General features: G+C 38.4%; 1 protein-coding gene across 2 annotated transcripts; it reads right to left on the reverse strand.

The window, feature by feature from the left end:
• Positions 1-465: 465 nt before the first annotated feature.
• Positions 466-8,443, reverse strand: LOC134477692 (endogenous retrovirus group K member 13-1 Env polyprotein-like). Of its 2 annotated transcripts, none has more exons than XM_063256480.1 (2): positions 7,839-8,443; positions 466-2,969 (listed from the first exon to the last, which is right to left on the reverse strand). In XM_063256480.1, the coding sequence occupies exon 2, from the start codon at positions 2,964-2,966 to the stop codon at positions 882-884; it is 2,085 nt and encodes a 694-aa protein (XP_063112550.1). In that variant the 5' UTR covers positions 2,967-2,969; positions 7,839-8,443; the 3' UTR covers positions 466-881. The 2 variants fall into 2 exon arrangements, with proteins under 2 accessions (XP_063112550.1, XP_063112551.1); XM_063256481.1 differs by having other exon boundaries at positions 466-2,990.
• Between the last annotated feature and the right edge of the window lie 4,638 nt (positions 8,444-13,081).

The following is a 13,081-nucleotide window of genomic DNA, read 5'->3' on the forward strand; positions in this document are numbered from 1 at the left end:
TCTAATAAGCCTTTTCTGGCTGCATATGTATGAAGAATTACCTGTTCACAGTTTTGTTTATCAATCTCAATTTCTTCCTCCTGTTCTGGGAAGAAGGTGGTGAGATTTAAGGAGCAACATGTTTTTATTTGAATGGCTGTTTCTTCTAGAAGTAGAGCCTGGTATTTAAGAAGTTAGTTGTCAGACAGCCATAGACTTCCCCTAGATGAAAGGAGTCCTGCCACATGTGAGGTGTGTATACAATGAGACCTTTGCCTAAAGTCAGCTTGGTTGCCTCTGGCAATAAGAAATCCCAAGCTGCTCTGGCTCTAAGGCAAGTAGGCCATCCCTTTGCTACAGTGTGTAATTCATGGCTTGTCGTGAGTGTCTAGGGCACTCTGAACTCCGGGCAAGGTAAACACACACGCACGCCTTGTCGGGACACGGGGGGTACAGCGCTTGGAAAAGAAAGACAGGAGAGACACCTTTGCTGTCTGCACCGCGTTACACTGCACTGCACGCACAATCTTTATTTTAGGATTCATATATAGTAAACCCGATCAATTCACAGAGCCCAGATAATTAAGTAGTGAAAAGGCATTCTTTGTGGCAAGCTACAACGTGACAGACTACAATGTTTATTCTAAAACTATCTAAGTGAAGTAAATAATCACAACCAGTTCTCATAACTTCTCTAGCCCAGGAAGAAATTCATTAGCTCAAGAATGTTGTTAATTTGTCTGCTGTTAGTGTCACAAAGGGTGGCCAGCCACTTCCTCAAGACTTCTGCAAAACAAAGCCAGCTCACAGTATGGATTCCAGAGGGTGAGGGGCTCACTGAGAACAGGCATTCCTATTCTACCTCCTTCTCGCATACCAGGGCGGCTATTGTAAATTGCAGGTTAGAGGGGGTTGGGCCTACAAAGTGACACCTCATCCCCCACACTTCCTTCCTTTTTATTTTTTAACAACAATTTCCATAAGATCAGGTTATTAATAGTATTTCGTCTTATGCAGTAAAAATACACAAGAACTATGGCAATGAGAACTATAATTAAACTAAGTCCCATGCCACTAGAAGTGTGGGTTATGCTCTGCCAGATTCCTTTGGAATCTAATCCTTTCAAAGATTGAGCAAGCAATTGCGCGAATTGTGCTAGGGATTCATCATCATTTTGCTTTGCAAAATCCTTGTCAATTTGATTATGCAAAGATTCTATTTCCTCCTGGGCAGAGGTGTTTCCATTTAGATACATTCTAATCATTTCCCATTCATGTTCTGTTTGATTATAAGGTCGTTGGGTTATACAGAAAGTAGTTGAATTCCAATCACATTTTAAAAACACTTGATGCTGAAGAGCCAATATTTTTCTACCCATCCATTCAACTGTTTGTTTAAGGAGGTCTATTTGTTGTTGTAGTCTGGCGTTTATTTGCCACTGAGTTAACCAAAGTTCATGAGAATTTTCATGCCATAATTCTACAACATGTTTTTCTTGCAAAGAGGTTTGTAAAGCTATTCCTGAGACTGCTGCTAGGGAGGCTACAGTTATCAGACTTAACAGTACAGCAACCACTATTCCAATAAATCTTTTTGTACATTTTAACAGATGTTTAAAAAATTCAGTAGTAACAGAAATTACCGGGTCTTGAGACCATGGTCGAGTTAAATTTACAGGCAACCAAATATGAGTTTTTTGTTGTAACAGCATAACTGTATAAGGCTTAGTGAAATTTAGTGTGCTATTTAAGCATGTAAACAATTGACAATTTAAACAAGTACAAGAAAAATGTGTAAAATTAAAAGTTCCCACTAAAAAGACATAAGGCAGAGGTGCACAAACAGTAATATTATACATTTTAAATCTAGTAAAATTATAAGTAGTAGATACAGATCGACTAGTCCCTGAATAGGAAACATTGTACAAGGTTACAGGTTGCATAGCGGCTGGAATCTTCCAAATATGATTTTGAAGGTGATGAGGGTATTCTTCGGCTGCAACAGCAGGGTTAGCGATTCCACCATCTCCCCACCACAAAAGAGCCGTCTTCTGATGAAATATAGGAGCTCCGTCAGTTATTTTCTTTGGATCTGGAAGACTATACTCAACAGAGAGATTACATCTTGTCTCATTCCATTCAGCACATCCATTAACGAATTTTCCAAATGGTCCCCAAATAATATACCCATCAATATTTTTAGCAAATTTTCCCATACATAGTTGCCAAATTATGGGATAATAAGAAATATTTTTATAAGTGAATTCAGGGCATACAGGAAATGTATTTGTATCAGGTGCTGTTAAATTTCTCCAGGTAACATTAAAGGTTTGAGCAGCCAAGGCTTGAAGCCTTGTTCTTTTGTTGCCTGCTTTTATTCCATGTTGAATCCAATACTGCCATCCCAGAGGGATGCAAGGCGGTTCCCCAATGCAAATAGGCCTTTGATTACCATAATAAGTAAAATTGAATAATGTCCCATCATCTTGATTGTGGGGGGTTAAATCAGCCCACGGTGCTGACAAAATTTCTCTAGGTGTGGTATAAAGTAAAATATCACTAGTTCCCCATTTTACAGGTTCTAATAAAGGGGGGTTTGGAATATATGCCCAGTACGAATGCGGAGGTACCTCAGTCCCCGATGCAACGGTGAGCAAGGCACATAAAGCTAAAAACAAGTTTTCAGGGTTTAAAGGCTTTCCTGCTTGAAGGACAAGCCGTTGCCCTTCTATGGTCAATTTCTTTAATTGTCCCCATGTAGGGAGGGGATTTAAATTTGGTCGCTGTGAGCGGCGGGATTTTCTTAGCTTTAATCTGGCCATGGCTGCGATAGGAACAAGCTCAGCATCCTCAGCCTCTAGCTGGTTTCGCGCTCGCTTCTGAAGGCACGGTTCCGGTTCCTTGGGGAGTTGTCTCCGGGGCTGGCGAACAGGGTCTGGAGGCGCGGATCCTGATCCATCGTCCAGGGACCCACTGCTGAATTCCATTTTCTGTGGAGATATAACCAAAACCTTTCCCCTTATAGAGCAATGTGCCCCTCTCCCATTCAGCCTCTGGAGCTGTTTTAGTCCAAATAGGTTCATTAATCACAAAGGGCTGTTGTTGCTGTTCAAAATGTTTTTCAGCTCTAGTTAATATTTCACCTTGTGGTAAATTGAGAAAATTTAAAATAAACAATGCTTGATGCAGTAATGTTTTTGGACTGTTTTGCAATTTAAACAGTATTGGTATCTGAATATCCTCCTGACTCCTCCTTTTTAATTTTTTAATTTGTAACTTAAGAGTGCCATGTGCTCTTTCAACAATAGCTTGACCCTGGGGGTTATATTCAATCCCTGTAATATGAATAATATTATGGAGATCGCAAAATTGTTTAAATGTTTTGCTAGTATAAGCAGGTCCATTATCTGTTTTGATTTTAGAAGGAATTCCCATAACTGCAAAAGTCTCCAATAAATGTACAATAACATTTTTAGTGGATTCTCCCTGTTGAGCAGTAGCCCATAGAAATGAAGAATATGTATCAATAACTACATGTACATAAGAAAGCCGACCAAAAGAAGGTACATGTGTAATATCTATTTGCCATAACTCATTAGGTTGAATTCCTCGAGGGTTGACACCTGCGGAAATAATTCTTAAATGTAATGGTCTACAAATAGGGCAAGCTTTTACAATCTGTTTAGCTTTTGTAAAAGGTATCTTATATTTAAGATGCAAATGTCCTGCATTTGCATGATTAAATTGATGTTCTTCAACGGGTGTGGTGAACATAACTAAGGAATCCACTGCATTGTTACCTGATACTAATGGTCCGGGTAACTGAGAATGAGAACGTAAATGAGTAATAAAATAAGAATGATTTCTTTTTTGAACATGTATTTGTAAATTTTGAAATAAAGACAATAAAGCAGGCTTATTAGAATATAACACAGCTGAATAGATATTTGTCACTACTCCAACAGAATAGGCTGAATCGGCTATAATGTTAATAGGTTGGTTATGAAAATCTAAAAACACTTGTAATATAGCAAAAAGTTCATTTTGTTGTACAGAGTTAAAATTTGTCTGACGTACCCAGTAAGATTTTTGAGTCCAATATGCAGCTTTATTTTTAGATCCATCTGTAAATATAGTCAAAGCTTGTGGAATTGGCTGTACAGCTAATAAGGTATTAACCACAAATTGTTGACGTCTAAAAAAATCCCATAATTTACTTTTAGGAAAATGATATGAAAAAGTTCCCATGAAATCTGCTAAAGCAATTTGTAAGGTTTCAGTAATTGACAACAAATATTCCCATTGTTCCTTAGTTAAAGGGATAACTATATTGTTTATATCTTCTCCTATCAAAGTTATAGAACGAGCTCTACCATTCATAATTAAAGCTGCAACCATGTCAATATAAGGCATAACATTTTTAGATTGCTTAGTTTTAGTGAATACCCATTCTACTGGCATAGCATTTTGACCTAAAACTGCAGAGGGATATTGAAAAGTATTAATAATATATAAAGTTAGAGGCAATTTAGGATCAATCCTAATTAAAAATGCATCCTTAATTCGTTGTTCTACAAACTGTAATTCTTGCTCTGCTTTTGCTGTTAAAGAACGAGGGCTGGATGGATCTGAAGAGCCCTGTAGAGTAGCAAACAAATGTTGTAATGCATGGGTAGGGATACCTAGTGTGGGACGAAGCCAATTAATATCCCCTAATAATTTTTGAAAATCATTTAAAGTGGATAACTTATCTCTCCTAATAGACATTTTTTGTGGAATCACCTTTTGTCTAGTAAGAATATATCCCAAATAATGACTAACTTCTTCCTTTTGAATTTTATCCTGTGCTATTACAAGTCCAAACGGAGAAAAATATTGAGGTAAAGTTTTTAAAATATCTTCTAAAACATTTCTATCACTATATGAGAATAAAATATCATCCATGAAATGAGCCGTATAAACCTGAGGCCATCGTGCACGCACTGGTTTTAATGCTGCATCAACATAAATTTGACATATAGTTGGGGAATTTTTCATTCCTTGGGGTAAAGTCCTCCACTGATATCTTTGATAAGGTCTTTGATAGTTTGTTTGAGGAATTGAAAAAGCAAACCGTTTTCTATCTTCTGGATGTAATGGGATGTTAAAAAAACAATCTTGTAAATCTATAACATATACAAACCAACCAGCAGGGAGCGCTGAGGGTAAAGGAATGCCGGGCTGAAGGGCTCCCATTTGAATTAAGGATGAATTTACAGCACGTAAGTCCGTTAAAAGTCTCCACTTGCCTGATTTCTTTTTTATCACAAATATTGGAGAATTCCAAGGAGATGTGGATGGTTCTATGTGATGTAGAAAAAGCTGTTGATCAATCAATTCCTGTGCTGCCTGTAACTTTTGAGTAGTCAAAGGCCACTGATCTATCCAAATTGGGTCATCATTTTTCCAATTAAGCTTTAAAGGATTCATTTCCCTAGGCTGTAGAAACATGCAAAATATTAAAAATGTATATAAGCTCCCCATTGTTCTAATACATCTCTTCCTAAAATAGAAACTGGTACCTCTAAGATATAAGGTTTAATAACAGCAACTTGACCCTCTTCATTTTTTATATGTATATGCATTGTGGCTTGTCCAATTGTATTTACTGGAGTTTTACTTACTCCTTTTATATTGCATGGAATAATAGTATAAGTAATATGAGAAGGCCAATCAGTAGGTTTAACAATGGTAATATCCGAGCCTGTATCTATAAGAGCCTGAATTTTCTTATGCTCAATAAAAATATTAATAAGAGGTTGTTGTTGAGATAATTTAGCTGTCCACATTACATTAATAGGGTTAGTACTGCCGAACCCTCCTGTTCGCTGAACAACAGAGGATCCTATTGGGATATAAGGCAGTAAAATGAGTTGAGCTATACGTTCTCCCTTTAATAATTTATAATCTGTAAGTGAGGACATCAGAATTTGAATTTCTCCAGTATAGTCTGCATCTATAATTCCTAAGTGAACAGTAATGCCTTTTTGATTTAAACTAGATCTACCCGTGAGCAAGCCAAAAGTTCCCGCAGGCAGAGGACCAAAAATTCCTGTAGGAATTCTCACGGGAGATTGTCCTCCTCTTAATTCTACATCTTTTAAGGCTGGTATGTCCACTGCGGCACTGTGTTGGGTGGCTGGCTGTAGGGAGAATACGGTAGATTTACCCCATTGATTTGTCCGGGGCCCGGGGTAGGGCCCGTTCTCCCGTTTCCCTTTTGTTCAGCTGAATTAACTTGTTTATTCCTGCATTCACGAGCCCAATGATTTCCCTTCTTGCATTTTGGACATAAGCCAGGAGCTCTAGATCTCTTTTTTTGATCATTGCCTACAAGTTTTGGACAGGCCCTCTTTACATGTCCTATCTGACCACAATTAAAACATTTTAAAGACTGTTCCTTTTTAGATTGCCAATTAGTCCACGTGGTTGCCATGGTCTCAGCAAACAGTTGCATTTTCCTAGATTCTGAATTTAAATCTTTACATTGTTTTATAAAATTGTCAATCGTTCCAGTATCTTTTATTGGAATTAAAGCCCTTTTGCATTTATCATTAGCATTTTTAAAAGCTAACATTTTTAAGAGATGCTCTTGTAAGTCTTGTCCAACTACTGTTTTTTCTATAACATTTTGAAGTCTTGTAACGAACTCAACATACGGTTCATTGGCTCCTTGCAGAACTTTAGTCCAAGATCCATATTCTGATCCTTTAGGCCGTATTTTATCCCAAGCTTTTAAAGCAATATCTTTTAATTGAGCATGAATCTCTCTTGGAGCTCCTGCCTGATGCTCAACAGTATCAAAGAAACCTGTACCAGAGAGCATGGGATAAGAAAGGAGTCTAATATTCGGATCTCGATTGTCAGCATTTTGTCTTGCCTTTTCCGCACAACCTTCCATAAACCACATGTGCCACTGTAAATATTCTGGCTCCTTTAAAAGAATTTTGGCCAAGGCTTTCCAATCATAAGGAGCAAGATTACCATAGTGATCTGCTACCGATGTTATTAATTCTCTAGTGTAATGAGCCTGAGGGCCATAAAGGGTTACAGCCTTTTTTAATTTTGCTAAATCATCCATATTAAATGCTTCCCATCTAGGGGGAACTGCCTCTCCATCTATTGGCTGTGGCCTGATTACAGGGAAAGCAAAGGCAGGCTTTTCCTCATCAGAATCCCCTAATTTTGGTAGATCAGCCAAAGCTAGCTTGGCTTTACTCCAATTAGGGTTAGATGGAGGAGGTGCAGAGGGAACTACAGGCGAGTTCTGCTTAACGGAGAGTTGTTTCACCTCTTGTGTTAAATGCTGTATAGCCTGTAAAATTGGGCGATTGTCATAATTTGATATTGCTGCGGCAGCTAAAGCTGAGTCGGCTGTAGTGGATTTTACTTTTAGTTTGGACGCCTTTTCACTACTTAAAGCGATAGCGTCATTTTGAACTACATTCTGCTCCTCCTCTGTGAGGGGCAATTCCTGAATAACTGGCTTAATTTCTAGTTGAAGATTTTCTACAATATGTTCATCTTCCATAGCTTTTAATAAAGAGTACACAACCGACCAAATAGCCCAAAAACGTAAAGGAATCTTTTCCTCCTGTTGCATAGCCCTTTCTATACTAACCCTTGCCTTCCTCCATACTTCTACATCCAAAGTTCCTTCATCTGGAAACCAAGGATTATATTCTTTAATTGTATCAATACACATATCCAAGTCAGCTGACCTGAGCGATATGCCATATATAGATAATAAATGTTTAAGAATTTTTAAGAAAGGAGAAGAAGCAGATTGTCCCATTTCCCCGTAATAAAATTATACTTACCTTCCTAAGCGACCTTCGGAGTCCCTGAATTCGGGCGCCACTTGTCGTGAGTGTCTAGGGCACTCTGAACTCCGGGCAAGGTAAACACACACGCACGCCTTGTCGGGACACGGGGGGTACAGCGCTTGGAAAAGAAAGACAGGAGAGACACCTTTGCTGTCTGCACCGCGTTACACTGCACTGCACGCACAATCTTTATTTTAGGATTCATATATAGTAAACCCGATCAATTCACAGAGCCCAGATAATTAAGTAGTGAAAAGGCATTCTTTGTGGCAAGCTACAACGTGACAGACTACAATGTTTATTCTAAAACTATCTAAGTGAAGTAAATAATCACAACCAGTTCTCATAACTTCTCTAGCCCAGGAAGAAATTCATTAGCTCAAGAATGTTGTTAATTTGTCTGCTGTTAGTGTCACAAAGGGTGGCCAGCCACTTCCTCAAGACTTCTGCAAAACAAAGCCAGCTCACAGTATGGATTCCAGAGGGTGAGGGGCTCACTGAGAACAGGCATTCCTATTCTACCTCCTTCTCGCATACCAGGGCGGCTATTGTAAATTGCAGGTTAGAGGGGGTTGGGCCTACAAAGTGACACCTCATCCCCCACAATGGCTCAGATACCCTATAGGCTATTGAGTACATCCTCCATCTTGTGTAAGCACTCTGAAAGCCATGCCTTGCCTCTTATCTACATGTAGATTAAAATGGTTTCCTGTTGGTAAGCTCAGGACTGGGGCATTCAGAAATGCTTGTTTAAGCTTTTGGAATGTAGCTTGGGAAGTGCTAGGATTATTTCCAAAAGATGAAAAATATTTCCAAAAGATGAGAAGTATAAAATAAAAAGCAGCCTTTATTCTGAGAACATGGAGAGAGATAACCGGCACCCCCACCGCTGGCGTCTGGCGATCTCTCTGACCGGACATGTGGCGTGGGGTTATGTAAATAGCCTCAGTTTGGGGTGGAACCTAAGGCGGGCATTAGGGATGCACAGGTAGCCCATTGGTCCTAGGTTTGGCGCCATATGTAAATTTCCAGGGGTGGGAAGATGGCATCACAGGTAACTTCCTAGGGGCAGGAGAGATAGAGGCTTCCTGCTTCCGGTTGAGGCTTTCCTGGCTACAGTGTCCTGTCTGGGCCAAAACCCATTCAGGAAGCAGGTTCCCAGCATAAAATAGGGGTATCTACCTTTTGGGTGTCTTTTATACGTTGATAGAGGGGTCCTGCAATCTTCCCATATCCTGGTATCCAAAGGCAGCAAAAGCCTGTAAGTCTTAGGAATCTCCCTAGCTGAGAATCTGTATGTAGAGGAGTACAAAAGGAGGCATCCTTGAAATCTAACACTGAAAACCAGCTGGCATCTTCTGGGATCTGAGAAAGCACAGTGTATAGATTGGATACCATTGGGTGAATGGACACTACTGCTTCTTTTATCAGTCTAAGGTCCTGTAGCAACCTCCATTCCCCACTGGGTTTCTGAATTCCCCAGACTGGAGTATTGCACAGACTACTGCAGGGTTTAAGTAAACCTTGTGTCCTTAGATTATCTATTATAGGTACTAATTCTTTCTTATCTTTGGACCTGAAAGGATTTTGTCTCTGGTGGGGAAAAATAATAGAATGTTGAGATGTATCTGTAGTGAGCAGCTCCTACTGCCTTACCTATTTTACCTGTAGTTGCTAATACTTCAGGATTTATTTCTGTCTCCATGAGGGGAAGGCAGGGTACCTGGCCTGGGGGCATATATATCACAGTATTTAAACATGATTAAATATCTCTTCCCAAGAGGGGAACTGGATTTTCAGACATAACAAAAAATGAATGTGTAAAAAGAAAACCATCCCAGTTACAGCCTGAGGGTTGTGAAAAGTAGCACATTACCTCCTCACCAGTGACTCTATTCACTGAGGTGTGGTGACTAGAAGAAAGGCAAGGATTCAAAAGAAGGACCAAGAGGCTTGTGCCAGTATCTAGCAATAGGCTGGTTTCTTTTCCCTCTATAGTCATGATTACCCTGGGCTCCTCTGTGGAGAGGACAGTCTGGCCAGAGGGAGAGGACAGCAAGTCCCCTAGGGCTCTTCAGTCCTGCTGGACCAACTGATATGATGGGTGTGAAGCCTCAGGCCTTTGCCTCAGAGGGCAGTCTGACCTCCAAGGTCACCTTTGCAGCTGGGACATGGCCCACGGGGCTTCTGAGTGCAGTCTCTCTTCAGGTGACCTGGCCTGTGGCACCAATAACAAGTAAGTGTTCTCGGTTGCACTCTTCTTGAAGCCCCGAGAATCAGACCTAGGATCTGTTTCTCTCAAGGCTGCGGCAAGAGCAGCTGCCTTCTTGAGGTCTCTTTGTTTTGTCTCTTTGACCTCCTTCTCATCACAGTTATAAAATATTGAGGAGGCAACTTTTACTAAAGGATCAAGGGAACTGTCTGGAGCAAAAGTCATCTTTTGTAGCTTTTTTCTAACACCTGAAGCTGACTGCGTAATAAACTTATCTTTTTTTTATTTAAAGAGAAAAACAAAACAAGACAAAGCAAGACAGTAAAAGACTACAAGTAATACAGAATCTCAAGAGAAAAATATACAGTAAGAATTCATTAGTAAGTAGATTACATATTGTCATCTCAGAAACAGTTGTCCAGGTTACAAAATTAAAGCATACAAAGTGGACATTAATACAGTGAGATTGCAGACAGTTCTGTTCAGTGATCCAACAAAAACTCAGTAATATGGTTTTCTATCCTATACTCTTAAATACTCTTGCAGTTATATCCTTTAGATCACTTTCTTTCCTCCCTTTTTTACGCTAACAATCACACATTTTGGGTTCCATTATTCCCACAGTTCTTATAATTTTTTCTTTAAAGCGGAAAAGAAAAAAAAATATAAAACAAGAAACAAGACAAAACAAAACAGAACAAAAAAAAACCCCAATGTGACAAAGCAAAACAGAGTCAGAACAGGGGGATGGACATAGTATATAATGCTGAAAGAGATTACTAGGTGTTCAACAATGGTTACCATTACGCCTCTTATTATCCTACAAAGAGGTGCCTGTACCAGCTGGTATAAAAGAATTGAACAAAACAGTACAGAATAAGACCAGTAAAACCCACTTTGGAGACCTTGCAGGACTTCCAAAGAAGATAATAGTCAAACCATAATGGGCATCATAGAGTATCTGGTTGCCTTCAAAGTGGTTGCCTATACCCTCAAATTTGATACTATTAAACAAAACAGAATATAATAAAATCAGTCAGAACAAGATGTGGAGAACAATACAAGGGTTCAAATCAGGTTAATAGGAAAACAAGAAAGTTACTATAATATATCCCGCTATTTTTAATTTAGTTTTCCCTTAATTAAAAGATACTAAGAAATAAATTAATTTTTAAAAAAAGGAAAAAAGGGGGTGAGATTGAGATTAAAAAAAGAACATATCAATAGCACAACACAGGTCAGAACCGAACAATTTAAGCATCATTGTGTTTACCACCAGATAGCCTGACATTAATAGTAGTTACCATAGTGTCTCTTTTCTTGAAATAATTGAGTGTAACTTCGTATACTATAGCATCAAACTTATCAAGACAGTGTGAAATGATTCAAGAGAATGAAAGTTTTGCAGGGTATTTAGAACAAGCTCACAGAACCTGAACTTCGGTTTCTATGTGATCTCTTTGCCTATAAAAAATTTTGCTTATACTATTGCATACATTAAAATACAATAAGATACAACACGTTAAAACTAATGGAAACAGGAACAACAACTTGATGGGGCTTCAAAGCAGGATGATATTAAATCGGCACTAGCTATTACGCTGTCATTTTCTTCAAAATAGCTATTCGTAGTATCGCAGACAATAATATAAAACAACCCAGATTAAAAACATTTCAACTAATGAGTGAAAACATTATATGTCTTCAAACCAGTGTGACTGAGGAACATGATTACCATGTACTTTTATGTATTCTTATCATTATTTACACTAGGGAAACAATTTGGCATTTATACATGTGAGTTTGATTTATTTCACTTATGAGTATGGTCTTAAGGTGTGTCCATTTATTTATAAATGTCTCAATGTGGTCATTCTTTATAGCTCAATAGTACTCCATTGTATAAAAATACTACAACTTTTTTATCCATTCCTCAGTTGATGGACACTTAGGTTGCTTCCAAGATCTGGCTATTACAAATTGTGCTGCTATAAACATGGGTGCACATATATCACTGTGGTATGATGCTTTCAGTTCTTCTGGGAATATGCCAAGAAGTGGAATAGCTGGGTCAAATGGTGCTTCCAGTCCCAGCTTTCTGAGAAATCTCCAGACTGACCTCCACAATGGTTACACCAGTCTACACTTGCACCAACAGTGCAGGAGAGTTCCATTTCCTCACAGCCTCTCCAGCATTTGTTGTTGGTGGTTTTCTTGATCTTGGCCATTCTTTCAGGAGTGAGATGAAATCTCAGTGTGGTTTTAATTTGCATTTCTCTAATGACTAGTGATGCTGAACATTTTTTCATATATTTCATATATTTATTTATTATTTCATATATATTTATCATATATTTATCATATATTTATTTCATATATTTATTTTCATATATTTATTCATATATTTATTTATTTATTTGCCATTTGTATTTCTTCATCTGAAAATTGTTTATTCATCTCAGATGCCCATTTTTGGATGGGGTCTATGAATTTTGGGGGTCTGATTTTTTTTTTAATTCTTTGTATGTTTTAGACAGAAGTCCTTTGTCTGAGGGGCAGTTCACTAGGATTTTTTCCCAGTTTGTGGGTTTTATTTTCACTATGTTAGAGATTTCTTTCAATGTGCAGAAACTTTTTAATAAGATGTGACCCCAGTTATTGACTCTGGGAAGTATTTCCCATGTGGTTTGAGTCTTGTTCATGAATTCTCTACCTACCCCTACATCTTCAAGGTTTTTACCCAATTTGTCTTCCAATAGATTTAGTGTTTCTGTTTTAATATTTAGATCTTTGATCCATTTAGATTTTATTTTAGTATTATGGTGACAGGCATGGGTCTAGTTTTAGTTTTCGGCATATGGAGAGCCAGTTTTTCCAACACCATTTATTAAAGAGACTGTCATTCTTCCAGTGAACATGTTTGGCCCCTTTATCAAAGATAAGGTGGTTGAGTGTGTTTGTAGTTGTGGTTGTATCTTCTAATCTATTCCATTGATCTTCGGCTCTGTTTTGATTCTAGTACCAT

This window comes from Cavia porcellus, unplaced genomic scaffold (genome assembly GCF_034190915.1).
Source record: "Cavia porcellus strain 051 isolate PalLab524CR breed Dunkin Hartley unplaced genomic scaffold, mCavPor4.1 scaffold_9, whole genome shotgun sequence".
Taxonomy (NCBI): domain Eukaryota; kingdom Metazoa; phylum Chordata; class Mammalia; order Rodentia; family Caviidae; genus Cavia; species Cavia porcellus.